The 27,963-nt window shown below is 35.0% G+C and overlaps 1 protein-coding gene across 2 annotated transcripts; it reads left to right on the top strand.

Annotated features, from left to right (window-relative positions):
- The first annotated feature begins 207 nt into the window (after positions 1–207).
- Positions 208–21,415, top strand: EPYC (epiphycan). 2 transcript variants are annotated; one of them, XM_015857963.3, is made up of 7 exons: positions 208–328; positions 2,375–2,569; positions 13,476–13,623; positions 16,456–16,614; positions 18,045–18,247; positions 19,628–19,723; positions 20,680–21,415. In XM_015857963.3, the coding sequence occupies exons 2-7, from the start codon at positions 2,402–2,404 to the stop codon at positions 20,848–20,850; spliced, it is 945 nt and encodes a 314-aa protein (XP_015713449.2). In that variant the 5' UTR covers positions 208–328; positions 2,375–2,401; the 3' UTR covers positions 20,851–21,415. The 2 variants fall into 2 exon arrangements, with proteins under 2 accessions (XP_015713449.2, XP_085394583.1); XM_085538457.1 differs by lacking the exon at positions 208–328 and adding an exon at positions 533–608.
- Positions 21,416–27,963: the final 6,548 nt, after the last annotated feature.

Raw genomic sequence — 27,963 nt, 5'->3', positions numbered from 1 at the left:
AACTACTTCTACTTTTTAATCAGATTTATGAAGACACTGGTAGGAGCAGTGAGAAGTTTTAGGGGAAGGGATAGAAAGCAGTGACATGGAATAAATGCCATTTTCTTACAATAAATCTTAGTTTGACCTTGTTTAAATCAAATTCTGCAAAATCAAACATAAAGGTGTTCAAAGCCAGAGAAACTCTCTGAGCTGAAGTCCCCCATTGAGGATAGAAGCTGTACCACCTCCCACAGCCCCAGAATGCCACTGTCATTGGTCAGGGTCTAATACCATTGGCTCTGCATTCTGAGTAACTCCATGCCATTTGAGAGATTGGAAGCAAAAGGTAAGTTCTGGTACTTATTTCTTAGAAAAGCTAATTGGATTTTTAAGGTTGGAAATATTTTTATAGCATTTGTTGATTTGATTGCACAAATTCATGATTTAAAGGCTGCAGGTAGAGGAGACTGTTTTTCTCTGGATATGTCTTAGTTCCTTCCTGTGAGAGGAGTACATAATCTTCATCAAAATATTTGATCTTACAGCTACTGCAGATGCCAATATCATTACAGGGTGTTCCAATACGTCGCACATAAGGGGAGCACAGAGGCATACAAGCTCTGTAGGTTAGTGCAGATTCTATAGGTGTACATAAATAGCAATATTTTCCACAGATATTTACACTGCATTTATTGCTTTTGTCTACTTACACAAAATGATATACATTTAAAACCCCATGTCCTTTAAAATCTTTTATCTCAAGGAAAAGTGAAACGTAAATGATTTTGAATAATGAATATTCAGGATTTGTTTGCCTGGAGAAAAAAGAAAATTACACTCAATATGTTGTTATTATATTTGGGGGTTAATAGATAATATCCTTTGTAATTTAATTATTTGAACTAAATGATATGTTAGAGAAAAACACAGAAACATTTCTATTAAAAGTAGCAGAAACTACAAAACTCTAAAAAAGAACAAGAATATTCAAGTGTGTTTCAGAACGTGGATGTATTTTATTTTATTTTATTGCAGTGAATCAGGAAACCTTTAGTAATCTTATAGGCTAATACTGAAAGGTGCAATTCAACTAAGTCTGTTCAAAGACAAGCTAATGTGGCTCTAGCTTCTCCCAGCAGCGACTGAAAAGTCTTTTTGAATAAAGCACATGAGGGAAAAATGAATGCCTTGTGTTGCTGACCATCCCCAGAGGAATTTCATATCCTCATGCCTAAACCAGCTTCATAAAGACCTCTTTTCAGATCGCTAAAATTCAGGTTGTTGCTTAGCATGCGTTCCAAGAACTGTCTCACACATTTATTATACTTAATCTACTTTAAACTCTTATAATTTTAAATGAAATACTTAGCTGCTTGTATTATGGGATCACAAGTAAGTACAGTTTATTAGATACCTACTGCTTGTTATCAAAGTCTGTACTTTTGGTGAAATTAGTGGAAGCCATGAATAAATTAAAATGTAAGTAAAGAATGTTGAATAGACCCCATGTGTTAGACAGCTTACATGATAGACATAAGTTACAAAGAACAGGGAGTATATGAACACTAATATTTAAGGTCAGTGTGAATTTTAAATTATTTTAGTAAAATGCAGAACTTTTAAAAAGGTGGTGATTGATTTTGAAGTTCTGTCCTCCAAGGAGACCAGATGACAGCACCCCAGTGTCACTTCTTACTACTTTAAAAATTATGTTGATTGGATAATGAAGGAATTAAGACAACTGTCAACAACAGGGCTGGGAAAAACATAGGCTACTTCTGATTTTGCTCCCCAGACCTTTGCAGAAGAGACATTCCAAATATGCCACATTCTTTGAACAACTTTAAATGACATTATGTCAGAAGAGCTATTGGATGAAAAAGTGCCTTGATTATGTTTATCCATAGACAGGAAGGAGAGTGGTCCTAATGTTTTTTAATATATTTTGGTAGAGGAGAAAGACAAAATTATGCTGGACATTTCAAAGGGTGATTTATTGAGATAGATTAAAAAAATAATAATAATTTAGCCTTGGCTAATTTCTCAAAAGCTCTTTCTAGTGATACATTTGAAACAGTTAAATACAAATGAAAGGGAATAAAGATCATTATATAAACTTATTTTACCTTCACACTGTGGCCAGGTTATTTTTATACCATTCTGATGCAACAAAAATCAGTAGGTCCTTCCTTAATTAGCTAAATGTTAGTATGACCAAAGCCATCTGCAGAAATTCTCTGATCCAAAATAAAACTTTGAGACATTGTGAATAAATTTGAGCATCAAAATCATTGCTGCATGAAAAGAAGCACTGTATTTCTGAGATTAAATTTTCATAGATTCCTTGCAATTTTCATATCAGTCACATTTTGTCCGTTTTCTTCTCTTTCAGAAAAACAAACTAACAAACAAAACCAGAATGAAGACCTTTGTAAATATTTTTCTGGGATTTTTTATCTTTGAGTCTGTTGGAGCTGTACCTATCACTGACACTGCAACTTACGATTCTGAATTCTATGATGTTTCACTTGGAGAACTGCCTTACCCATCTGTCTATGCTGAAAACGAGCAATCTGACCAACTAGAGGTAATGAGAACTTCTCATTTATCCATTCTTTTAAAGTATGTAACTACAAGAGATACATTTTTCGGTGGCCATGAGAACATATAGCAGACAAATCTGCTCGTGTTATTGTCTTTTCTGTATCAACAGCCAAGTCTCTGTGCTGATAACACACTGTTGTCCATTCATATTTTCTCCAGTCTAAATATGTGGCCAATTTTTTTCCCCAATTCATTAATATATGTGTGAGCAGGCCTCCTAACTTTGTTGCAAATTGTCATTGATATTCTCCCAGTGTTTTGTTTTTTGTTTTTTGGGGTTTTTTTGTTTGTTTTTTGTTGGTGGTGGTGGTTTTTTTTTTTTGGTCTGGATGAGAGACTGAAGCAGCTGATATAGGACATGCAGGAATCCCCATGAAATGAGGTTGTAAAGTGCTGTTGCTTGAGGTCATTTCTCATAATAACAAATATGTTAAATGCAAGTGTTTTAGGCTACAAAAGCTAGTGATTACTATTTCTGTTAGGAAAGTGGACAGAAAGAAGTGAGAAAGGAAATGAGCTTGAATTGAAAAACAAGAATGGAATAAATATTACTGAAGAAAAACTGCTGAAATTAATTCATATTCTGAGATGGTGTGGCCTGTACAAGGCATGTCTGTTTGTTGAGTTTAATGCTCTCTTTTACATTCTTGTGTGCTTTCTATGTGAGTAAAAAGCTACATTAGTGCTAATCTCTCTTTGCTTCATAACCACAGGCAAAAGTTCCATGTAGGTGATATAAGCATTTTGTGGTACAGCAGTGAGTGGAAAGAGGATGTTCATAATAGAAGATGAGTGAAAAATACTAGTTTGATAATAAGAGTAATTTTGTTTTTTTTCCATTTTTTACTTTTTTTTTTTTTTTAATAATTACATCTAGTATTTTAGTAGTTTCTTACATTACAGTACATAATTCATGAAAAAGTAATCCTTTTAGTAATTCATGATTGCACTGACAAAGACAGTAACGAGTGTATCATCAAGGTGGGGTCAACACTTGGTAGCAGAATTAAAATCAAAGGAGAAAGAGACGAAATTTATGGATAAATATATTCCAAAACTAGCAAACTGGAAAGATAAAAATCATCTTAATGTCTGCATTAGGATCGCAACCTCACAGTTTAGAGGAAATACATTTTCTAATCAAAGAAGAGCTGTGAAGAGCTTTGGCCTAGGTGAATGATTTTGCCTTTGTTCCACTTCTCTGTGCCATGCAGAATCAAATCTCTTTGAATACTTGTGTATCTGTGGTTTTTTTTTCCTTGAAAAATTCACCTTCAACTTTAAGTCACTGGATACTTATGCTACATTTTAGAGAGTGATAACTCTGAGTTCCTATACCTTTTATTCCTGAAGATGTATCAGTCCTATAGATTGCTCAGTAATGTGTTGAATGCTAAGCGCAAATGTCTCCTGTTCTCCCTATGATATGCTATGATACTATTGTCTGTATGGCCTTCTTCGAATTTCTGAGGGATATATAGAGATAAGGCAAGTCTTCTGTGAGTCTCTTCCAGCTGAAACGAAATTCAGGATGATCAATATTATATCGAACAAGATGAAACAGATCCTATCTCAGTGTGCTGTATTTAGGGAAATATGGAATAGAAACAAGACATTAAAAGTATTTATTTTGTCTTGTAAACTTTTCCAAAGTAGGATTTTCTCCCACTGCCGAGCTCTTTATCCAGTCTTCTTAAAATTGTCCAAATGAAGGTTATTCATCATAGCAGCTGGAAGGAATGTTACTTTAAGGATGAGTGGACAGACCTCCATGTGAGAGCTGTTTTTTCCCAGGTCTTTTGCCAAAATCCTTTGCTTACATTCATTTTCCCATGTACCACCCCAAAGAAGCCTAAGCATTCATAGTTCCCAAAACCCAAAGGAGAGCTCAGGGTGGTCGTTGTTATAGAAAGCTTTTATAGACTTTTAAGTCAGTTATCTTTCAGATACTCTAAATGTTATTGTCATCACTCGAGTTTTAGAAACACATTTGATTTTCACTGAGAGGGGGTGAACTGCTAGCAGAGGCTCCCCAGAGAGGTTGTGGATGCCTCGTCCCTGGAGGTGTTCAAGGCCAGGTTGGATGAGGCCCTTGGCAGCCTGATCTAGTACTTGATGTTGCAGCTGGCAACCCTGCCTGCAGCAGTGGGTTGGAACTTGATCTTTGAGCTCCCTTCCAACACAAGCCATTTTATGATTTAATGACTTCTCAGTCACTGTTACCGCTTACCATGAAGATGCAAACTGCATATCTCTGTGTGCAGCCCTGTGTATAGAGCTCAGTATTTATTGAAGGTCACAGGTTAGATTTTATTATGTATAGCTTGAATGATGAGCTATACCACAGAGGCACATACAAATAGCAAGCCTTCATTTGGTCCAAATGGTATGCAGTAACTCTTTAGAACCTGATTTGCATTTTGATTTAGGGACCTCCAAATAATGCTTTAGCTTTCTGGAAATCTGAAAAACTGAAGAAATATTTTCTGTCATTGCTCTCTTCAGTTCTGTGCAAACATAAATCATTCTATATAACAGATGTTTAGATTCACAGAAGTTCAAACTTTTCCTAACATGTTTTTAGACTAATTGGATAATTTCAAGCTTTTCCAGTGTCATACTTCAAACTGATTTTCAGATGGTCTACAAATCAGACTTGCAATAGGACTTCAGATGAGTTGCTTCTGCTTATTTTAGGGGCATTAGGTCATTGTGAATGTCAAAGAATTGAACTAAAGTGCCTATGTCAGTTATGCCCTTTCCAGAATGCTACCCGGATATGTCCTGTAATCAGTCACTGAATGTGCAATCACCAAACTGAAAGATCAAGAAGTAATTAGGGTGGGATTCCTATCTTTCATTCCATCTGGTTAAAATTACGTGTTGCATCTCAACGTCATCCTCTCTTTTGAATACCAATTTTACTCATATAAGGTAATATAAACCTTAGGTACCTGTGTCTGGCTGAGCTGAAATTTTAATTTAATAAAGTTAGCTATCAGTAACAGAAGGGTCATGACTTCTCTAATTCTGATACTGAGTTTTGAAAAGTTAACAATAGAAATCAGATTCCCCAGCAACGCCTGCTAAAATAAGCACGTCATTTATTGCATTCTTTTTGTTGTATACAATAAATGTACATCGAACACATTTTTAGTACAAGGATTTTTCAAGGGGAAATTGCTTGCAGCTGAGAATTAGAGGATTGTACAGAATCCTGAATCAAAGTTGTGCACTGACATGTATTAGATCAAAATTGGGCTAAAAAGTCTGTGGTTTCTAAAAGTGTCTAGGTTAAGGAAACACAAAAGTCTAAGCCAAGACTTTGCAGCTAAGGGACATTTGTTACCAAGAAAACCTAACTAACACATCCTTCAGAAAGAAAACTTTACAAAGACTTTAAGGAAAACAGTAACAATTACAGATAAAAGCAAATAAGCAATGCCCACACACACAAAGAATGAGCAACAGCAATGAAATAAGAACAAATAACAACAAAAAAGAAAATAAGAATAAAAACCTTTTACCAAGGTTGGAATTTCAAATTTCTCCTGGAGGAGAAGGACTGCAAAGATATGTCACTGTAAAGTTACCTACAAGATCTGTATTGTTTTTAAACTGACAGTTAAAACTGCATAAACATGTGCTGTACTGTTTCATTCCTTCACTGCAAATTTTAATTATTTTCAATGAATATTTATATCACAATGGGGTCCAAAAGGCTTCAGTCAAGATTGTCTTAATTGTCCCAACCTCTCTGCAAATGTGTACTGATTTAATTCCTTAAAACGAGTATGATGAAGTAAGTCTATTAAAGGCACTGTTGTGTAACTTCTTGTTTGTACTAACAGAAGGCTGAGTTCTTCCATCTTCAAAACTAAAACTGTTTTGATGAGACAAACAAATTGTGCATAGATACTCCTATGTTCATCAGCTAACAATGTTTAATAAAATCATATTACACACTTTTGATTACACTAAATTATTAATTTAATTAATTGAATTTAATTAGGCCATTTTCCTTCAGTTTGGAAAAAATATTGCAGAAAATAGGAATTGAAAAGACATGGACAGCAGAAAAATAATTCTGCCTATTTCATTGGTACCAGAGAGGCTGAGAAGAGAGAAAGCTAACCTAGCACTAAATAAGCAGCAAAAAAAAAAGAGGGTCCATGTCTGTGAAAACAGAATAGGTGAGCTGGGAAATATGAATCCAGAAGAAAATTAGAAACAAGCACTGTAAATAACCTAATATCTAAAACTGCATTTGTGTATTGAATTTGAATAAAACTGCTAATAGACTGTTCATAATCCTGCACAAAGTAAAGAACACGAATGATTAATACACATTCACAGAAATCTATGTGCATATGCACACAAAGGATTGCTGCTGTTATCGTAACCGAAATGAAGATACTTGTGCAAGAATTCCCTCTTGCCCATATTCAGTGCTGAAGGAAGCTTGCACTGCTTTTTCTGACTTCGTGGTAAGTTTCTGATTAAACTAGAGACTTAAAAGTGGGCATACATCATATAGACTTTAAAAAAGCTTATGAATTGGCACAACTAATGTAGAAGTAAAATAACTATATAGTTAGTAAGGGAATTAAGTTTACCATTTGGAGTTTATCCCATTTACACAGTGTTCTATCTCAGCTGTTCAGAACTGATTCTATACACTTCTTTGTGGATATCTCCACAAAGGCTAGACATTTTCAGCCATTCCCTCCTGTCCTATCACTATCAGATCATGTAAAAAGTCTTTCCCCCTCCTGTTCATAAGCTCCCTTCAAGTAGTGGAAGGAAGTTCAAGTACAATAACCCAAGAAGAGCTAGTCTCACCTAATTACCCACATAAAAAATTACAAAGATTAAGTATACTGGATAACAATCTTAAATACCCCAAACATTAAAAATAGTCATACCATGAGTTGCAACTACTCTAAGTGAACTAAGAAACTGCAGTCTGCCTCCTGCCTCAAACAGTGAAATCATCAATGTAGTTATCCTAGTCTGAAGGCACGAAGCTTATGTAATGAGCTCAAGCTATTACTAAGCTATGAGCTCAAGCTCATAACTATCACTAGCTTGAAATTCCTTTGTGAGAGATGAGAGCTGAAACTCAACAGTGAGATTACAGCTTTTACAGTAGATGCTTGCTACCTTTATAACCCTGAGCACTTAAGAATTTTTCTCCAGACATCCAGCTTTATGACCTCTTCCAGAAAGAAGGGATGTGTATACTTCCTACTGATATGGACTGTGACATAAGGATAACTATATTCAATAAAATTAACCCTGATTTCTAAATTGTATGTGTGGCTGTATTATGGCTGTATATCATTTTTTCTGAATACAAGCAAGTTTTTAATGTTCACCTCTAAAGAAACATTTTAGAGTCAGTCAAAACATGATATAGATTTCAAAGAAAAATTCCTAGTGTTTAGAGTCCAGAGCATGGTCTGGTATGCAGGTCAGAGGGGAGAGAACTGTGGTTCCGCTCTGAGCCTTCTCTGTTGCTTCTATCTTTGCTCATGTACAGTGATTTTCTAATGCATGGTACACAAATAATCCTTTGAAAAATTCTCATTCCATCATGAATTAGGCAACATAAGCACATTTCCTTTGGCTCGTTCCCATTCTGTCCTGAATTTTACCTTTTTGGATATCCCCTGGCTTTGTTTCAGCATCTCATCCATGCTCTCCTCTCTCTCTCTCATTTGGTAGCTGGAACAGAGATATTTGGGATGCCAACCTTGGCAGGCTAACAACAGGTATATGATCTCTTGGTTGAATGTAGAATAAAATGTCTTCAGCATTTTCTCCTTTGCCTCATGTTCTTGTTCTAGAACTATCACCAAATGATTGTCAGACATTTTTACACTAATAGTTCACTCTGTGATGACACACTTAAACTATTAGAATTTTTTTCTAGTTCTGAAGATGCAACAGCTTGTCAGCATTATATCTGCATCATGGTGGCTGGGCTACATGCATATACCAGTTTGAATCAAATCAGATGAAATATCTTAGCATTGTAAGCTATAGAAATGAGATGAAGAATGGATGTGACACCAGACTTTGGTGTACAGTGAAAAATGTTATTGCCTCCGTATGGTCTCCTACACAGCCAAAGGAAAATGGACAGGCACCTTAGGAAGTTGAGCTGAGCCACTCTCAGCGGGTGATTCTTTCTTGCCTATCTTCAGAAGGAGTTTAAGTTGCTGAACAGTTTATTTTAGTTCGATGTCTGAAGCTAAGTGGAATGAATACAGTCCTTTTTTGTTAATGTTTCTAACAGTGTTTTGTTGGAGTGTACTCAAATCACAGTGTTTTTAGGAAAAGCTAGGCTGATGAAATGGACAAAAACATGTTCAACTCCAGCAGTGCTGACTGCAGTGCATGAGAAAATATGCTTGAGATGCTGAACTCTCCTCTACAGGTAGCTAAGAAAGTCAAACTGAAGTTGCTTCTGTGGGTTGACAACATTCCTGGTAGAAACTCTATCAGTCTGAGTGGTCTCTAAGTTTGTTTAACTGACTGTGTATGCTCACTTCGTGGCTTGGATCAGCAAGAACTCCCATGGTAGTCTTCATTAAGTAGCTTAGTTTTCAGTTCTGATGTGCCCTTTAATTATTCAAGGAGCTCTTTTCTGAATTTTAAAACTGGCATGGTATTTCTCTGAAATTTGTCTTCCAAAATTTCAGCACTATTCCAAAGAATAATGTCTGCTAATAAGGCTTACTTAAGGATTACATAGCTTTCAAACCAGACTGTTTGAAATCTGTAATTTCAAACAGTGCTGCAATGAGACTGTATCTTAATTAATACTGACAGAAATCCTGATTATCTCAATTTATGTGGAATTTCTGCATTCTCAGACAATAGAATTTGTAAGTAAGATCTCTGTTTCAATGCTGTGCAACATGAATATTTTTACTCAGCTAAAATCAGACATGACACAGCTATGCTTGCTTTTAATACAAGATGTTTTAGGATACCATGTGGTCATGATAAAAAGGCCATTTTCTAAGATTAATTAAAAGAGCCTCAGACTCTATCTATATCTTCCAAGACAGAAGCCACGAGAATTAATTTCTAAATAACTCAATTACAAGTTCATAGATACTGGCTGGTCTGACTGAAGTATATGTATGTATGTATATGTGTGTAAAATCCAACAGAAACAACAAAATCACTTAAAAACAAACAAACAAACAAACTACCATAAAAGGACTTATAAAGAATGCCATGCCTGATAACATCATTTTCAGAACACTGTTCCCAGGAGCGAAACAGAAAAATGTGTTGTTTACGCCAAAACTGATGGTCCTGCACATTGAAGAACAGATGTCTTCTCAGTGAAGATGCTGCCCTACCAGCATCTGGTAGGAAAAATAGTTATAGAATGCAAGGTATACCATTTCTTTCCATTTTAAACACGAAAAAATATTCCAAATGAGCTAAAGCAGACAGACTGAAGCAATTTGAAATAAGATTCATGAGTGCTTGTGTATCCAAGATAATGAGGCAAAATACTGTCTCATAACTGTTGATGACTCTTAAAAGACACAAGAGATCAGCAAAATGTTTAGTTTTCAGTACTGGTCAAGAAAACCCTCAGAGGTGTGATGAGGAATCAGCAGCTTGTGTTCCTTTTCTTCTATGTGGAACAAAGTAATCTTGGCCAGGGCTCAGTGTAAACGTGCATGTAGTTAAAATCTCAGAGAATGAATGTGAATGTAGTGACCTGGCTTTCGCCAGTTGTGTTTTATCTCTCATTAGTATATTCAGATTTCTTTTCTTTTGATTTTCTTCCTGATCTGAAAATGCCTCTGAATTTGTCATCCATATTGAACACTTTTATTTTTATAGTCACACTCAATAATATAGGAGGAAAAAAACTTTTCATGAATGCTTCATGACATCTTAATAAACATATTACTCTGCTTACAGCATGCTTTATAGATAATATTGGTATTGGTGTTCACTAAATCTCTCAATTGATTCCAAAGGAAGAGTAGAATAGCTGCATACCATGTAGTTTGAGGTGATTGTTTTTCACTGTTTTCTTATGACATGTATTATATTGGTCTTTAAAGGCTAATTAAGATTTGAAAGCCTGAGCATATTGGCAAAGAGAAATATCCTTTATCTCTAGAACATTATTCATTTTTATTCTTTTAATATATTATTTAGAATAGCAAATGAAATAAAATAAATAAATAAAGAAAGAAAGAAAGAAAGAAAGAGAATAATCCCATAAAATGATCTAAAAATAATTCTTTTTTTTTTCTTTTTTTTCTTTTTTTTTTTTTTTGTAAAGTGCATGTTGCCAAAAAAAGCAACAAACATCTGGAAGACAAAAGGTCATTCTGTACAATATATAGTTGAAAAAACATCTTTGTCTTGTTACAGTCTTGCATGATTTATCAAATATGTAGAAAATAAAAAACTGTATGGATCAGATGACCAATAATGGGAAACAGACTGTGACCGCTAGGTTAGTGGTTCAAGTCCAGTCTATGTATAGCAAGCAAATACTGCTTATGTTATGGGACTGGTATGTAATACATTTAAACTCCTATTCTATTACCAGTACAAAAATGTCAATTTCATAACGTTCCCTGCAATAGTTGGTGTTATTTTTTTAATGATGATCACAACAGATGCAAGAGATCGAATGGATATTAATGTGAGTTGCTTGGAATAATTGCTATAGAAGAAATGTGGGCAGATGTTTATCTATGCATCCCCAAAATGAGATCATGTCCTGTAAGAGAAGAGTGAGAAATCAGAAACAGAATTACTAGAACTTAGTATTTCTGCCTTGGTACCTAACAACTACAGTGACTAAAAAGCTAAGCTGAACAGTAAAAGGCAGATAAAAAACCAACCAAACAAACAAAAACCTGCAGATCTCAAATAAAGTAAACCCTCACACATTCAGAGAATGATAGTGTAGATGATTCAAATCCTGTGACAAGTGAAAGGAATTTTTCCTAGGTCTATTTACAAATCCTCTCTTGAAAATGCTTTTATCCAGAACGTTGTTTTCTGTAGAACTGCCATAGAAGATGCATATAAAGCTGTTAACAGATCTCAAAATCAATGGATTTTATTCAGGTCAGAGGCTTCTAAATGATGTCCTTTGGTGAAGAAGTAGACAGCATGTGCAAGTACTTTAGTGCAGTGCAAGCCTGGGTCAATAAAAGTCTGGAATGTACCTCTCCCTCTAGGCTTTCTCCATTCAGAGAACATCTGTCCCATTTCCTTTGTTCTAAAAGTCTTCTTTAGATTTGTCCACAAGTCCATTCCTGCTTAAGATTCTTACTGTTAATGCTACAGATGGGAACATTTTGTATTTGTCTACACAAAGGAGCAAGATACAGCCTCACTCCCTTTACACCAACAGGTTACTCAGTCATAGTTCATCTCAAGTCCATTTTGCTCACTCGATGATCACGCATTTTACAAAGTTATGATCCTAATAACTAAATCAGCACATATTTATCTGTAAATATGGCCTATAGTGATATAACTAGGGAATACACAGAGACCCTAAAGCCTATTCAGTCCAAATTTAATTCATATAGGTATTAGAATGTAGCAAAGGCATTATTCATGCTTGAGTCTGAGACCTTTTCATTTCATGTGTGCTATTTCTTCTAACTTGTGTAGTCTAAATAGGAAACCTAAGGAGTGTTAACTGCAGTACTGAGGTGCAGCAACCGAAGAGCTGGATACATTAACTAATATTTAAACAGCACCTCAACATGCAAAGCACCATAAGAACCCCAGTTCACTGTTCTGGGTTTAAAATTAAGTGCATTCTCAAAGGAGATCCTGAGGGGCTAAAACATGGGGAAATCAAGATACAGCAGAAAAGCAAAATGCAAAGGTTAGACAACTACAGTGTATTCCTAGCATGTGGGTGATTACATGAAACTGCACTGCCTGTTAGCAAATGTGGGCCCCTCTTACAAGCTTAGTAAGTCTACAACACTGTTTTTATGAGAGATGATATGACATGAGAAAATTCCCGCATTTTGTTTGTTTGTTTTTTTTCAAGTTGTCATAGAGCAAAATCATATCATTTTCAGAGTAATCTAAATAAAATTAACTAAATATGTCAATTATATTCAATACAGGATTTAAAGAAGAAAAAATAGTTTCTTGTTCCATGAAGGGATCTGCCAAATTTTATAGAATTTCTCTTAATCAAGATTTAGACCTAATAACTTTTATTTCCATTTTTAATTCTTTCTTCTACATAATGTGTCCATAAATGAATGCATCTATTTAGTTCTTCACACTGAGAACAAATTTTGACAAAAATACTGATGACATATTAGCAAGTATTGCATTCACTTAAACTGCAGAATTCTTGAATAATAACTTTTTAAAAGTAAGTTACTGTTTTTAAAACAGTACCAGTGGTTCCACAGTCACACTGAATTTGAATTTAGGATGATCCAAATAGCACTATCATGGATAAATAGCAGGCATATTTTTGATGCTTCACAGCAAATTTTAATTCATTGACACACAGAGCATGTCCAGCTTTATCAGAAAAATTATGTGCTTAAATAAAAGTTGATTACAGTATTCTGTTAGTACATGTTCTGATTAATGAAATATAGGCAGCTTTCATTCATGTATGCATACAGCACATTTAAAAATTAAGATAAAAAGAGAATAAGCATGCTGAAGTTTTAGGATTTGTTTACACACCACCCGAATTCACTATAGCTGCCCGATAAAATGCAGCTTGAGAACTAAACTTCAGAACTTACGTGACCTCTACTGGCAGACTGTAAGCAACTGGAAGACAAACAGCTGCTAGTGGAAGTAAACAGTAACATTTCTCTCTTAATTTTTTTTCCCAGACAGAGATTGGGACTGCAATACCTTCTATAATTCAAGAGAGTTATTCTTCTGCACCGCTGACAGAAGAACCTGAGGAAGAAGCATCAACACCAAAATTAATTGATGGATTACAAGGGTCTGGGGTTCTTGTGCCCCAAACTCAAGATGGTTAGTATGAAAGAGAAACAAGATTTACAAGTGGAGCATTGCTTTTGAGTGAGCTCACTTTGCCTATTTATGAACATCTACCTCAGCTTACTGTTATAAGATATATCCTCTCTGCACCTCTGTAACTGAAGAGGTATATTGTGCTTTATCTTGAATGCCTTGAAGTCAGATACACGCTTAGTCAAAGGGTTCCCATGCCGTTTCCCTATGAAAATGGATCTGCATCATTTAAAACATTTTTTGAATTTTTTTAAAGTATATATATACATATACTATATATATAACTATATATATATATATATATAATTCAGAAATTTTGATCAACACACAACAGAAAAAAGCCTAAATACTTTTTACAGTGCCATGGAAGACAAATGAAAAAAAAAATAAAAAACTCATGCTTCCAAAATTGTGTGTGTTTGATGAGGAGAAATGAATAATGTCTGTCTGTGTTTTTGCTGTTTTTTTTTTTGTTTTGTTTTGTTTTTTTTTTTACTATTAATAGTGAACATTGACCAGACAAAGACATTAAACATATGCCAAAACAAACAGAAATGGAAATGACAGTTTCTCAGGAGAATCCTGAAAACCCCTCACAATTTCCTTCAATTTTCAAACTTTAGGAAGTTACAAAAACATTTGACATACATATTACATATGATGAATACTTCATCCATCAGCATTTTTGAGCACTGAGTGTAAAACAACTAGTGCACCAAATGAAGGGATGCATGGGGGAGGCCAGGGACTGTAACATATCAAATGAGATTTGATGCCTTTGCTTTTTTCAGCAACATATTTTCCTCTCAGATTTTGCTGCTGTTCTTGGCTTCACGCGGGACAGAAGATTACAAAGCCCAGGAACATCAAGCCAAGTTCATTTATCTTTTTGACATATTTTTGAATCCTTATCCTACCCTTATCCTTTTTTAGGCTACTCTAGACATAGCGGTAAGTACAAGTCCTTCAAATGGGGCATAAGAAGAAATGCTCTTCCTGTACTATGTTGCAATATTTCAAAAAATAAAATCAGCCATCCTCAACTCTGCATTCATTTAGGTCTAGAACTGTTGGAATGATTCAAGGTATGACAGTTTGTTTTTTTCTCTGTAGCTAGTTTAAACCACCCAGTGAAAGAAGTTAGGGAAAATATACATATATATATATACATATATACATATATATATGTGTGTGTGTGTGTGTGTGTGTATTATATATAAATATACATATGCATACATACATGCATACATACATATATATATAAGAGGTTAATCTTTACAGAAATGTTATTCTTAGTCATCCAAGTAGACATATACAGAGTATTCTGGTCATCAAATCTTTAATTTTGCCTGAAGACACCACATGTATAGCTTGTCCTTCAGCTAGTTACTGTTTATTGTTGGTAACTGGCACAGATTAAGAAGGCAAACCTTATACAGCTGATCTGAAAAAAAATCACATCTGCAAGATTAAAATTTCTATACTCATTAATTATGCTACCATTTTATAACTAACCAGAACAACCAACCACCTGCTACAAAGAGGGAGGAAACATGAAACAGAGGAAAATTTCTATGGCAGTAAAAGATGAGAAACAGAGGAACCTAATTGTGTGCTTCCAGTGCTTGAAGGGAGCATATAAACAGGAAGGGAAACAACTGTTTACGTGGGTGGATAGTGATGGTTTTAAACTGAGACAGGGTAGGTTTAGGTTAGATATTAGGAGGAAGTTTTTCACTCAGAGGGTGGTGACACACTGAAACAGGTTTCCCAAGGAGGTTGTGGATGCCCCATGCTTCAAGGCCAGGCTGGATGTGGCTCCGGGCAGCCTGTTCTGGTGGCTGGCAACCCTGCACGTAGCAGGGAGTTGAAACTGGATGATCATTGTTGTCCTTTTCAACCCAGGCCAGTCTATGATTCTATGATTCTATGATTCTATGATTCTATGATTCTATGATTCTATGATTCTATGATTCTATGATTCTATGATTCTATGATTCTATGATTCTATGATTCTATGATTCTATGATTCTATGATTCTATGATTCTATGATTTATACCTACGCTCAAAGAAAGGATGTATCAATAATGGAACATAAACTAGCAACTTTTTCTGCTCATAATAGTATTTAGAAAATCCAGTTGATGTCAGAATTCTCGCAACATTTGGACACTACAATATCAGAAACACCCAACGTCACTGTCTTCATTCAATTCTATGATTAGGAAGAAATGTCTTGCTTTTCCATTTTCATTCTGGTGGTAACTATTTTGTTAACACTGTCTTCAAACTACCTTAACTCAGACTTATAGAAAGATACTTTTCTCCTGACATTAAATTTGTGAATCATTAAATCTGAATAAAAAGTAAAAATTAAAGTTCTCCATAGCTCTGAAAATATTGACTTCCCTACAAATTACTTAGAAATACTATTTGCAGAAAGAGATTTAGGAAATTGTTTTAAGATTTAGTCATTGGCTGTTAATTTCTCCTTCTAGATGGAAGTGAACTTTTGCCAGGTTAGGATTAAATTGAACTTTGGCTGCTGCCACATAATATTCTATTGCTATAGCCTGGGACCGACAGTATCAAAAGCAATATTTTAAAATACCTTCCAAAAGGCACAGTTGGGAAAAAAAATGATTAGTTTAAAGGCATATCTTAATCATTTTGTTGTAATTATATGTCATGGTGATCAGGATGGAGTAGGATTTACCTTTAGTATCAATAAAATCCCTTATGTGCTTAGGTGAGGATTTCATTGCATTATTTTACATATCCTTTTTGCACTTTTTTGGTAACAGTCATTTATCTTCTAAATTCTTTCACAGGTCTTCCTACGTGCATTTTGTGTACATGCCTAGGGACAACAGTCTACTGTGATGACCATGAGCTGAATGCTGTCCCACCACTGCCTAAGAAAACTATGTATTTCTACTCACGCTATAACCGGATCAGGAAGATAAACAAAAACGACTTTGCTAACTTAAGTATGGACAATACTATTTTTCCAAATATTTTTATTTTCTTTTCTTTCTGGCACTGTGATTCATTATGCATCATGTTTGATGCTAGTAGGATTATACATATAAACACACATTGAAACATGGCTTGCTCTGCTTAGAGATCAGTATTTCAAATATTGTCAAAATTTTGAATTACTAAAATAATAATCTGCGTTTTTGCTGTTACTCAAAGTTAATTTTAAAAGGATAGAAAAATAATAAAAAATAAATTAAAAAATAAAGCACAAATTGAATATTTGCTGTATATCAGAATGCACAATTTTCCTATAAAAAATCAAGCTCTTAAGTAGATTTACTCCGGAACTATCTAGGAAATTCTTCAATAAATGAAAAATTCAAACCGAAAATCCTGTGTGGCCTGAACTGGCCAAAACTAGTAATCTAGAAAGCTTCAATTTTTTGTGTTTCTTACTTGAGTCATCTTGAAGATTCATGATTTTTACACTTACCAGTCTGATGATCAAGCCACTTTCTCTGCTTTGTGTTTTAGACCTAACTTTATGTAACAAATGCTTATAGATTTAATGCTGAAAAGTGTTGGATCACTGACAAAAAAGGGCTACTTCAGTAATTAAAGGGAACAAAAAGATTCTCTTATAAAAGAAAACTGTAAATGCTTGGATTGGCCAACATAGTAAGTTGAAGGCTGGGTCGGGACACATTTTCCATTTATAAATAAAACAAGGGAAAGAAACACTTAGAAAAACTAAAAGACATTTAAGCCGAAATATATTGCTAGTAAAAAAATAAGGCAGTAAAATGAACAAAAGTTAAATAAATGTTAAATAAAATAAAATAATGATTAATGATGAAAAACAATCCTGTTAAAAATTAGATTTAAGCCACAGATTAACTGTCTTAAAGTTGAAGTCAATGCATATCAACACATTGATATTTATATGTTATTCAGATTAAAGTAAGTTTCATCTTATAAATTTTTTTTCAACTTGAAAAAAAACTGTTTGAATGTATTTTAGAAAAAAAAAGTCAACATACACGATTTCTTACATTACATTTCTAATAGGAAAATGTTGAAAACAGTGTGGATTATTTTTATTTCATTTTAAACTTTTTCCAAATGATAATCATTTAAATATTTCTAGAACAAATGTAAATTTAACAATTACTGACATTTTACTGAAAGATGTATGATGAATTACACAAAAAGTTTTGTACAAGTTGACAGGGAGATGTTGATCCCTTTTTCTACCTTTTTCTAGAAACAGTAGATGTGAATTATCTGTTCTGAAGTATCTGTTGGCATTTCTATCAAAATAAATTGGAGGTCATATGTACCTAATTCAAGACTCCACCTTTTTTTTTTTTTATTATTTTTTTTAATAAGTTTCAAGAAATACATTCTGAAATGCTCATTGCATTTGTTTCTCTGCCAGATAACTTAAAAAGGATTGATTTGACTGCAAATCTAATATCAGAGATCCATGAAGATGCCTTCAGGAGACTGCCCCAACTTCAGGAACTTGTGCTCCGTGACAACAGGATAAGGCAACTTCCTGAGCTGCCATCTACCTTGACTTTCATTGATATTAGTAACAATAGGCTTGGTCGCAAGGGAATCCGTAATGAGGCATTTAAAGTAAGTCCAGGTTTCACAGGAAAATTCTTTCTTCCTCTCTCCAAACTGAAGTAGTATGTGGTTTGAAAAGCAGCCTAAATGTCCCTTCTGCAGTAGCAAAGCTATTGATGTTATAGACTCTGCTACTGTGCTGATTGCCAAGGAAAGCGACAAAAATGGAACAAGATGAATGTACGTTTCCAGTTGAACATTAAAACCCTTCATCTTCTCTTCCAAGCAGACAAGAAGGCAGGGAAAAACTATGAATGATACTGCTTCAAAAGTACTCTGCTTTGTATATACATGGGAGTGTTCCAGAGTATATCATTAAATGAATATACTTTCTCCCCATATTAAAAAGCAGGGAAACTGGAACCTCTGAGTGATCACCCTTCCTGGGGAATTTTGGTGTAGAGAGGCAACCATGTAGTATCCCTATGTGCATGTGAAATCTGAAGTTGTTAGGCTCTATTGTAAATACCTAAGAGTACATAACTAGCTTCACACATTGGACTTGGCTCATGTGGAGCATCCAACTGCATCTAGAAGCAATCAACTGTGTCCAAACTTCCCTCGCTTATAAGGGAAGCAACCAACAGCAAGCAGTTACTGAAACAGGCATTCTTGCCTAGCCCAATAAAAGAAAGGTACTGGGAATAGGAATGATGAACAAAAATCAGCTTAGAAGTTGAGACTCTGACCTAGCACCTATTTCTTCTGCACACTGCAGGAGGAGCTCTCAGCCCTTCTCTCCCATACTTACCAAGCATCTTCACTCTGATGTCTCAAAAATCCCTGCCAAAAAGAATTAAACTAGAACACTGTACTTAGGTACTATGATAACTTTGGTATGTAACAGAAGAAGAAAAGTGAGAGCATTCTACTGAGATTTATTGACCTAGCCAGGTTTATATCTTGATATTGCTATAGACATCAGATTAAGCTGCTTCTTCCACTAAACTGTGGAGAAAATCATTTTACTTTTCAAGCAGATAATTTTATTCTTTGCTTAAGCATTTCTTATGCTGATAATTTTTTTAAAATCAGCTTCTGCAAAATGAGTAAGTTTTCACAGAAGCAAGAATAAAGACAGACTAGGGAAACCTTTCTGCATGACTGGTAGAAGTAGTGTTCAATTTATTACATCACTGAAATGAAATTTCTAATTAAAGACATTTCAAATACATTTTTCCTTTATTTTTATCCAAACAGTTAATCTTTAACAGAAATAGCTTTCAGCCTGTGCAAAGCCTGTGCAAATGAAAGTTCTTAACTCTCTTTGAATTTCTGCCTTTTCATCTATATAATGCTGAAGCAAAAGTAGTTAGTTTCCAGTGGAGACAGTCAAAGTGATAGATTTCAAATTTACATCCTCACCTTCTTTCATTCTTCATCTCCCAGGATCTGCATGAATTACAGCATCTTTACATCACTGACAATAACTTGGATCATGTTCCTTTGCCACTGCCTGAAAGTCTCCAAGCTCTTCATCTTCAGGTAAGCTACAAAGTAGTGATTCTGTGTATCATGTTAATTATAGCAAATGAAACTGGAAAGTCTGAATATTACCTTGTTTTCTTTTTTCTGTTTGCCCAAAAGTCTATGTATTTGAACCAAATAAACTATTGAAGACATAAAATTAACTAATTACTGCAGTGTTTGAAATAAGTAAAATTTAGTTCAGTTAAAAAATATTAGATTTTGTAATACAATATTTTTCAGTCATAAAATGCTAGAATGAATTTAGTGCTATGTGCTACAGACCAAAGCTAGCGAGCTATATTCTTTCCACACAAATTTCTGACTAAAAAAGTAACAAGGAATAATTTTCAGCCAAACCTCACTGTAAGAGGTGACTCTTTTAGTTCTAATTTCCAGACAATCTTGGATTCCACCAATTCACTGTTCATAACAGTTCATTTAAAGAACAAAAGCTCAAGAAAGATAAGGTATATATGAGGAATTTACATCAAAGGAGTAAGCTCCAAAACGTATAATTTTCCCTATATGTATACAGATGTGGATTAAGCTAATGTGAGAGGGAGGGCCTGGGGGGACAGTAATTTATCACAGATCAAATTCCAGATTTGTGCCTTTACAGGTTGAGGCACATCAAGCTGTTAAGATGGCAATTTTTGTTCTGTGACTTTTGGACTGCCCTGTGCTGATTCCAAGTTACATTAATAAGGCTGTTCATTAAGATTCTTAAAATGAAAATGCTCTTTTTTCTACCAGGTCCCTCCTGCAAAACATGCCTAGGTTATAAGTTTTGAGTTATTTATTTTCTGAATCTCTGCACCAGACAAAAGTTTTTCCCTCTGCTTAGGAGATTTCTCAGCTGAGGACTTGTAGCCACAATCTTAAATTCTATTATCTCCCTAGACACTGTAAATATACCAGTTTTTTGTTGTTTTTTCTTTTCTTTTTTTTCTTTCTTTTTTTTTTTTTTTTAGAACAACAACATTCAAGAGATGCATGAAGATACTTTCTGCAAAATGAGAGATTACACTTATGTACGCAGGGCTCTTGAAGACATCAGACTGGATGGTAATCCCATCAACCTGAGCAAAACCCCTTATGCATACATGTGTCTACCCCGTTTGCCAGTTGGTAACCTCATCTAAGCTACCACAGAAGCCAGTACTGTCACATATTATGAGAATTTTTAAAAGAGATTATTAACTCCCTACTACACTTACACAAAATACATGTTTTTCAAATCTTGTTATTTTGGGAAATATTTCCATTAACAATGAAAGTGATAATGAGATACAGATAATCATATGGGATGCTATAATACAAGTTGATTATCTAAACAACTGTAAGTTGCAAAGCAATATCAGGAAAAATGTTTTACTTACAGAAATAGTACTGAAGGCAATAGAAGATCAATGTAAATGCAAAATTTTATCCTGAATCAATGTATGATTTTGAAATTTAAATAATTTTATATGTTGAAATTGTGACATAGGAGGAAAAGTATTAAAAAGAAAATATATGTGCACAATTGAACATTTATCCCTTTTCATTTGATTAAATATTTTCCCTCTCAGAGACACTCACATTTGTCTACTTTTTTTCTGAATCATCCCTTCACCTTAGAAGAGTACAAACAATATTCCAAAAGGCATGTTTTCTCTAGAAAACAGAATCTTTCAGTCAATAATAAATCATAGATTAAATATAAAATATTTATTAATGTCTGCAGAGTTATTCTTTATAATGATGATAAAGCCCAAAGCTGTTTTATGTATCTTGGGTAAACTGACCTATTGGCTTATCTGGCTAATAAAAAACTCATGTAAAATGAATTATTTGAGAAATACTGAGCTTTATTCTACATGGGAATTAGGTAAACTCACTGTATTTCTACAGTCACAAAATAATAATAATAATAATAATAATAATAATAATAATAATAATAATAATAATAATAATTTTAAAAATAATAATAACAATAATAACAACAATAATAATAATAATAATAAATATTGCTGTTTATTGTGTTCTGGATTACAATCTGGAGTCATGGGTTATAATGGAAATAAATGTCCTGGAAAAGACGGCTTAGTTTACAAGCGTGTTTAGAACTGAGCTTTTCTCCTTAGTTATTTGAGAGCATTACCAGTTAGAGGTTAGGAATTTTTTTCCCTTTGCATAGTTTGAATAACTATTTTCCTTTTGGGGAAGAGGGAATTAGGAGCTCTAAAATATTTTTCTAGGGAAAGGCCCTCCAAAATGTTTAACAAGATAATTTGGGTGCTCACTTATTCCATTCCAGAGTGAAAGGCAACAAATAACACCTGCACATCTGTGACAGCAAATCTTTGAGAAAAGACTTCAGCCAAAAAGATCTCCATAAAACATAACAAATCCTTCCACATACACAGACTGACATTTGTTTGGTATCAAACTCCCTTTCATAGAACTGAATCCATGCACTCATTTAAAATGCAAGTGCAGCTGACATGTTAGATTTCTATCTGGCCATGCAATGGAAAATCTGTGCACAGAGACTACATTCTTCACCTCTGGGAACATGGGAAGCATGTTTGTACACAAAGAAATCCAAGGAGGCTAAAATCAGATTTGAAGGAATACAGCAAACCACAATGTCTCGCCTTTATGACTTCACTTTCATTAATTTGGCTACCATTTTTGAAATCTGGATAGGAAAACTAAACGATGAACCAACAAACAATAACAACAGAACGAGGTAAGATCAGGATGCTTCTCTTCCATTTGAAATAATTTTTCTTCATTTTCTGACACACAGAACAAACTGTAAAACAACTCTTTTCATTTTAATGTTTCCTTCCAAAGGCATGTTATTCTTTGATACACATTTCTGGAGCTGGGACATTTTTAATTCTTTTATCATCCAGACCTCTTCCTTAAATCATCAAAATATGAATATGTGGGACTATGTCTAGTGGTCAAAGGTACAATACACAATATATGCTTCAATATTCAGAATATAAAGTGGTATGTTCTGTAGCTATCTCCTTGGGACTCAGCTTCCGTGTCATTCAATCAGTGTGTAAATAATGAGCTTTTGTTCGAACATATGAAAGCCAATATCAAGGAAGAAAAACATTTATTCCATTGGGAACTGACTACAAAGAGTGATACTCTTTTGTTAGAGTTACCCTGGAATGGTTTAACAGGTTTTATAACAAGCTTGTTTAAAAGCTCATTAGCATAATGTCATCGTTCTTTTTAACTGTAGTTCTGAAAGAAACCATGTGCTTTGCTGCACTAAAAACAGAATGAGTCCAGCAAAGCAGTGGAAGAATGGGATAAAGCAAAAGTTTTGAATAATAGAACATGAGGTCATAGTACATCGAACAGGTCCTGGGAATGTGAGACCTTGTCTTTTTTTTTTTTTTTTTTTTTTTTTTTAATACACACTATCATATCTTGTGATTTATTTTCTTCCTGTTTTGGTTTGGTTTGGTTTTTTTCTTTTCTTTTTTTTTTTTTTTCTCATTAAGAGAATAAAAAGTTCATACGAGGTAAGATTATTTAGTCAGAAATCAGCTATGCAAATATCAATCATGGCAGTATTACTTTATTTTTTAACGTAAGAGTTCAAACATGCTTTCACAGAGATTTCAGTCACTAACTGTATTTATTTTGCTCCAGAATTATTTGAAAAATAATAAGCTGAATTTTCCTATGTGGAAAGTCAAGCCTGATGTTCCATTTAATTGTTCTTTCTGATAAGAAACTGAAACCTCTTCTGAGAAGTATAAATCCAACAGCAAAGACAGTTCTGAATAAAAGTATGTGTGGTGCTACCTTTATCAGTCAGTGCATCAAATTCAAGTGATGCTTGTCTTCAAAAAGGATCACTATAATTTTGTGTGATTAACATTGCTGCAGTCATGGTCTTCTTATTCCCATTGCCTGACATACAAGTGGACATTCTCAGAGCTGGCTCAGAACTTAGCTCAACAGTAACATATAAATTAAGGAAAAAGTCAGAAAACAGTCGATTCCAAGATCTGGGAAAAAAAAAAAAAAAAAAAAAAAGAAGAGAAAAAATTCTACTCTGTTGTTGTACTGCACTCTGTTGCTGTATTGTATAGTGATCTAATTAACAAGAATATTACATTACTATAAAATGGTAACATTTTCATAGTCATGTATACATATATTTTATTACTTGTGTAATGTGCATCCATCTCCAGTGGTTATTTCACATTGACTGCAAAGCTTTTCCACCTCCAGCAAATGAAGACGTAAGCAAAAGTGTTTCTAGCTTTGAACTAGTGACTTGCCTACCAAGGGAGAGAAAATGGACAGAGATGCTTGAGGTTTATCAGAAAAACAGATCTCAGAGAGTCACAGAATGTAATGCAATAGAGAAAAGTATGCTGCCAAATAGCTTCTGTGAACTGAGTAGGGAACAGAGCTGGGAAGAAGAAGGTGAGGTAAAGCAAGGATGGAATATAGAGTGACATGATGAATCAAGAGAGGGAGAAGAGTTGAGAGCAGAGAAAGATTACTCTGGTTTAGCAGAGGCTAAACAGCTAACTCCCAGAAGACTCAGACTCTTTTCCATCTATTTTCATGCTAAAGAGATTCTATTCCTTCGTTTTGTTCACACTTCACCTCTCTTGCTACCTCATATCTTCATATTCACAGTGGAGTTCATTCTGTGGAAAAGATGAAAATTCAAAGGTTGGGGATAAAGTGCTAAAGCCCCTTTCACAGTTGCTGTGTTAAGTTGAACCTGCCCCTTAATTCTACTGCAAAAGTAAATCACCACATCCTAGAGGCTAGTTTTCTGCCCACAGCAAGTTATCACAGCAAGTAATTCTTGGAGAAGGTATGCAGTGGTTGGAGAAAACCGAACTTGCTAATCAAGGCAATTATGCAAAACATTGTGAACGTTCAGACACCTTCTCCCAAACATATTCTACAGTGTGACAACAGTTTTGAAAGCTCTTGTCAGATAATAAAAGCAAGGAAAGGGTATGCTTGGGGGGGAGGGGACAGAGGGGGGGGAGGCGGATGGAAACAAACAAACAAAAAAACAAGTTGCAGTGGTAGACAAAAATCAACTACTGTGCTCCAGAAGTCAAGACATAAATACTACACAGAACACAATCTTTCTAAACACTGGTTTGGTAAAGACTTCCAAAACCACAGAGCAGAACTCCATCTCTTATTTAGTGGTCAGCTATAGTAATAAAATGCAGAACTTGTACAGTTGCTGAAATATATCCAGGGAGTTTCTTTTACTTTCTATTTTCTATTCTATATTCTACATATCTGCTGTATGTGATTTCTCTGAATTTCAGTCTTTGTTCCACTTTACAAATAATGCTGAGCCACATGCAGCTCAACTATGATGCTCAGGTTGAGACTCACTTCACATGAACAGACTGTCTGAAGCCCACCACCAACCTGCATTCTTCAGAGTACTGGGAGAGGTGCTCAGCATGCACAGTGCACATGCTACCTACTATGATACTTTTATCTGCCTGATCATTAACTTCTCTTTCTCTGAAGTTCAGTATTCTGCCAGATCCAAAGTATATGCCAGTGCTTCTCTTTCAAACAATCTTTCAGCTTCTCCATTCAAATATATGCCAAGCATGTGCATGAGGCAAATATTCTGACATCTGCGGTTGTAAGGCAAAAAGTTACTGGGAATTTTCACCAAAATAAGTTGTAGTAAAATTGCATGAAAAGAGTAGCAAACAAAACTACAATATTTCCTTTAGTCAGAAATGTCATGCTTTGTATCTACAATATTAAAAAGGCTGTGCTGGGAAATGCAGAAATTAGACAACTCTATTTGTAATGACTTATTTTTTCTGGTCACTGTAAAGAGTCCAGGAGAATATGATCAAGGCCATGAGTGGTAGCATAGCTCTCATTTTCCACTGACTTTTGTGAGAGAAAATTCTTCAAAAATTTTCTACGCGAGTTATATTCACACTGTTTTCACAAAGTGAAAGTGCACAAACCTTACCGGTTGAAACACAACATAAATAAAAACAGTACAAATAAATGTCTTGGAAATCATAATGTTAGACACAGGATACAATCTCAGTTGTAAAAATGTCAGTGGCAAATGACCTACTGAGTTCAAGAAAGGTAAGGGTTCCACCTTTGAAATATTCTGCTTTCAGTCTTGTGCCCATACTGGCAGTCAGCACTTCACAATTACAAAAAATAAAGGAGGCTGAATCTAAATTCAAACAATAAATTAGGATATTTATCTTAGGCAAAAAGAAAGTCTCAGGTATCAATCCAGGCTTCTTGTTAACTATTCCTGGATGTAATAAATAGACTAAACTGGCAGATTAAAAATGATTTCCAGCAGACACACATACAGAAACCAGCTTTCCTTTTGTTTTGCTCTACAAGCAAAAGAGGAAAATGGCAGAATTTCTTGCAATGAGATGCCAAAAATTCTGGCAATACAACAGTGTGTAACACTGGAGTATCTCTCCAAAAAGATCTCTTCTCCCAAGTGGAGGGAGGATTCTGACATCAAAACTGAGTTATAAAAGCTCCCAGATCCTTAAAAACTGAGTATGACTTTTAGTCCCACTGAATTTTCCATGGTGGGGAGCAAAATGTACAACATAGTAGTCATGAAGTAAATAGTTTGATTTCCTTAATCTAACACAAAATATACAGTATAATCCTTATATATCCACACAATACAAAAGACTTTTAACAGTAGATTAATGCAGACTTTAAAATGAAAGATGACAGCAAATTAAAGTTGGAGAAGAGAGACAGATCTCTTCTCTGATGACAGCAGATGTGTGTAGAGGTGAGTGGAAATTTAAAAAGGTAGGAAGCATAGAATCATAGAATCATAGAATCACAAGGTTGGAAAGGACTGATATGATAATCTGGTCCAACCATCCTCCCATTACTGTAGCTACAACAAACCACTAAACCATATCTCGTAGCTCCTCATCCAGATGCCACCTGAACACTGACAAGGACAGCGATTCCACCACCTCCATGGGCAGCCATTCCAGTGCCTGACCACTCTCTGAGAGAAAAAGCTTTTCTTTACGTCTAATGTAAACCTCCTCTGGTACAACTTGTGGCCATTTCCTCAGGTTCTGTTTGTAGCCTGCCAGAAGAGGCCAAACCCCTCCTCATCACAACCTCCCTTCAGGAAGTTGTAGAGTGCAACGAGGTCTCCCCCTGAGCCTCCTCCAGGCATGAGAAAGCAAAAACCCCCAGTGATTCCCAGCTTTTCTGCAGCCAGTTCCTATGCTTTCCTGTCTTCCTTGAAATTTTGGTCATAGTCTTACTCTTAAAGCACACAATTTGTGTGCTTGTAGATAACCACCTGCAATGTCTGAGCTGCTAGCTGCAAGGCAGTACACAAAGCAGGTGTCTGACTGGAACACAGTGCAGAACTTGTAGTGCCACGAGATGGAGCCCATAACAGTGCCATTTCCCAACAATCTGTTAGCTAAGAAACATCATGGCAGCAAGTCTTCAGACCTGCCCCATCCATTCTCCAGGTTGTACAACAGTATTTCTACTCATTCTGAATCCATAGTCTGGAAATCTATATATTCTGCTCCGATTTCCTTAGCTGTGGAAGTCTTACACTACCATTGTACTATCTGTATTATCAGAAACAATGAAGTTGATACTACTGTCACTTCAAAAAACAGTTCAGAGATTAGCATTAGCAAGTCCTAGAAACAGAAAAGTCATGTATCTTCATAGGCAATTGTTGTTCCTCTCTGTTTGGAGGTCAGTACTATCAGAAAAGATAATTGAACAAGTAAAACCAGAGCTAGTTTTAAAAGATTGCTGTTACATTTTATAGACTGGTCAGTGCAGCAGTGATGTGTTTGACACCTTATGATTACATTCTTTAGGACTGCCACAGGAGGAATGAGTAACTTGTGAACCATGTCCTGCCTTTCAGGACTGAAGTACTGGGGGTAATTAGATGTCTGAAACAGCATAGCTATGCTGTCCTTGTGCCCTTCTAGGTAAAGCCTGTGAACCCGGGCTTTTTGCAGTGACAAGGTTCTGGAGCTGGCAGGATATACTTTTCTTTCAGTAACACAATCCATTGATGAATACAAATGTGAATTAACTACAAATCAGTCTCACTCAGGATGGAAGACCCACGGGAATCCAGCACTGTGCAACTCCTTCGGGTTACAGAGAGCTTGAGTTAAATATCTGGTTTGCATTGAAGAGTTAATCCAGAGGGAATCCATGTAGACACA

This window comes from Coturnix japonica, chromosome 1 (genome assembly GCF_054131305.1).
Source record: "Coturnix japonica strain WE chromosome 1, WE-NBRP24, whole genome shotgun sequence".
NCBI classification, from domain to species: Eukaryota; Metazoa; Chordata; class Aves; order Galliformes; family Phasianidae; genus Coturnix; species Coturnix japonica.
The sequence above is the reverse complement of the archived record's forward strand: the minus strand, read 5'-3'. Positions and strand labels throughout refer to the sequence as shown.

What these genes read in the sequence shown, in the direction of transcription:
- EPYC (XM_015857963.3), top strand. Translation starts at nt 2,402, where the DNA reads ATGAAGACCTTTGTAAATATTTTTCTGGGATTTTTTATCTTTGAGTCT. An exon ending in TGTGCCCCAAACTCAAGATG is followed by an intron (nt 13,624 to 16,455) that starts GTTAGTATGAAA and finishes ATTCTTTCACAG; the next exon opens with GTCTTCCTACGTGCATTTTG. An exon ending in AAACGACTTTGCTAACTTAA is followed by an intron (nt 16,615 to 18,044) that starts GTATGGACAATA and finishes TTTCTCTGCCAG; the next exon opens with ATAACTTAAAAAGGATTGAT.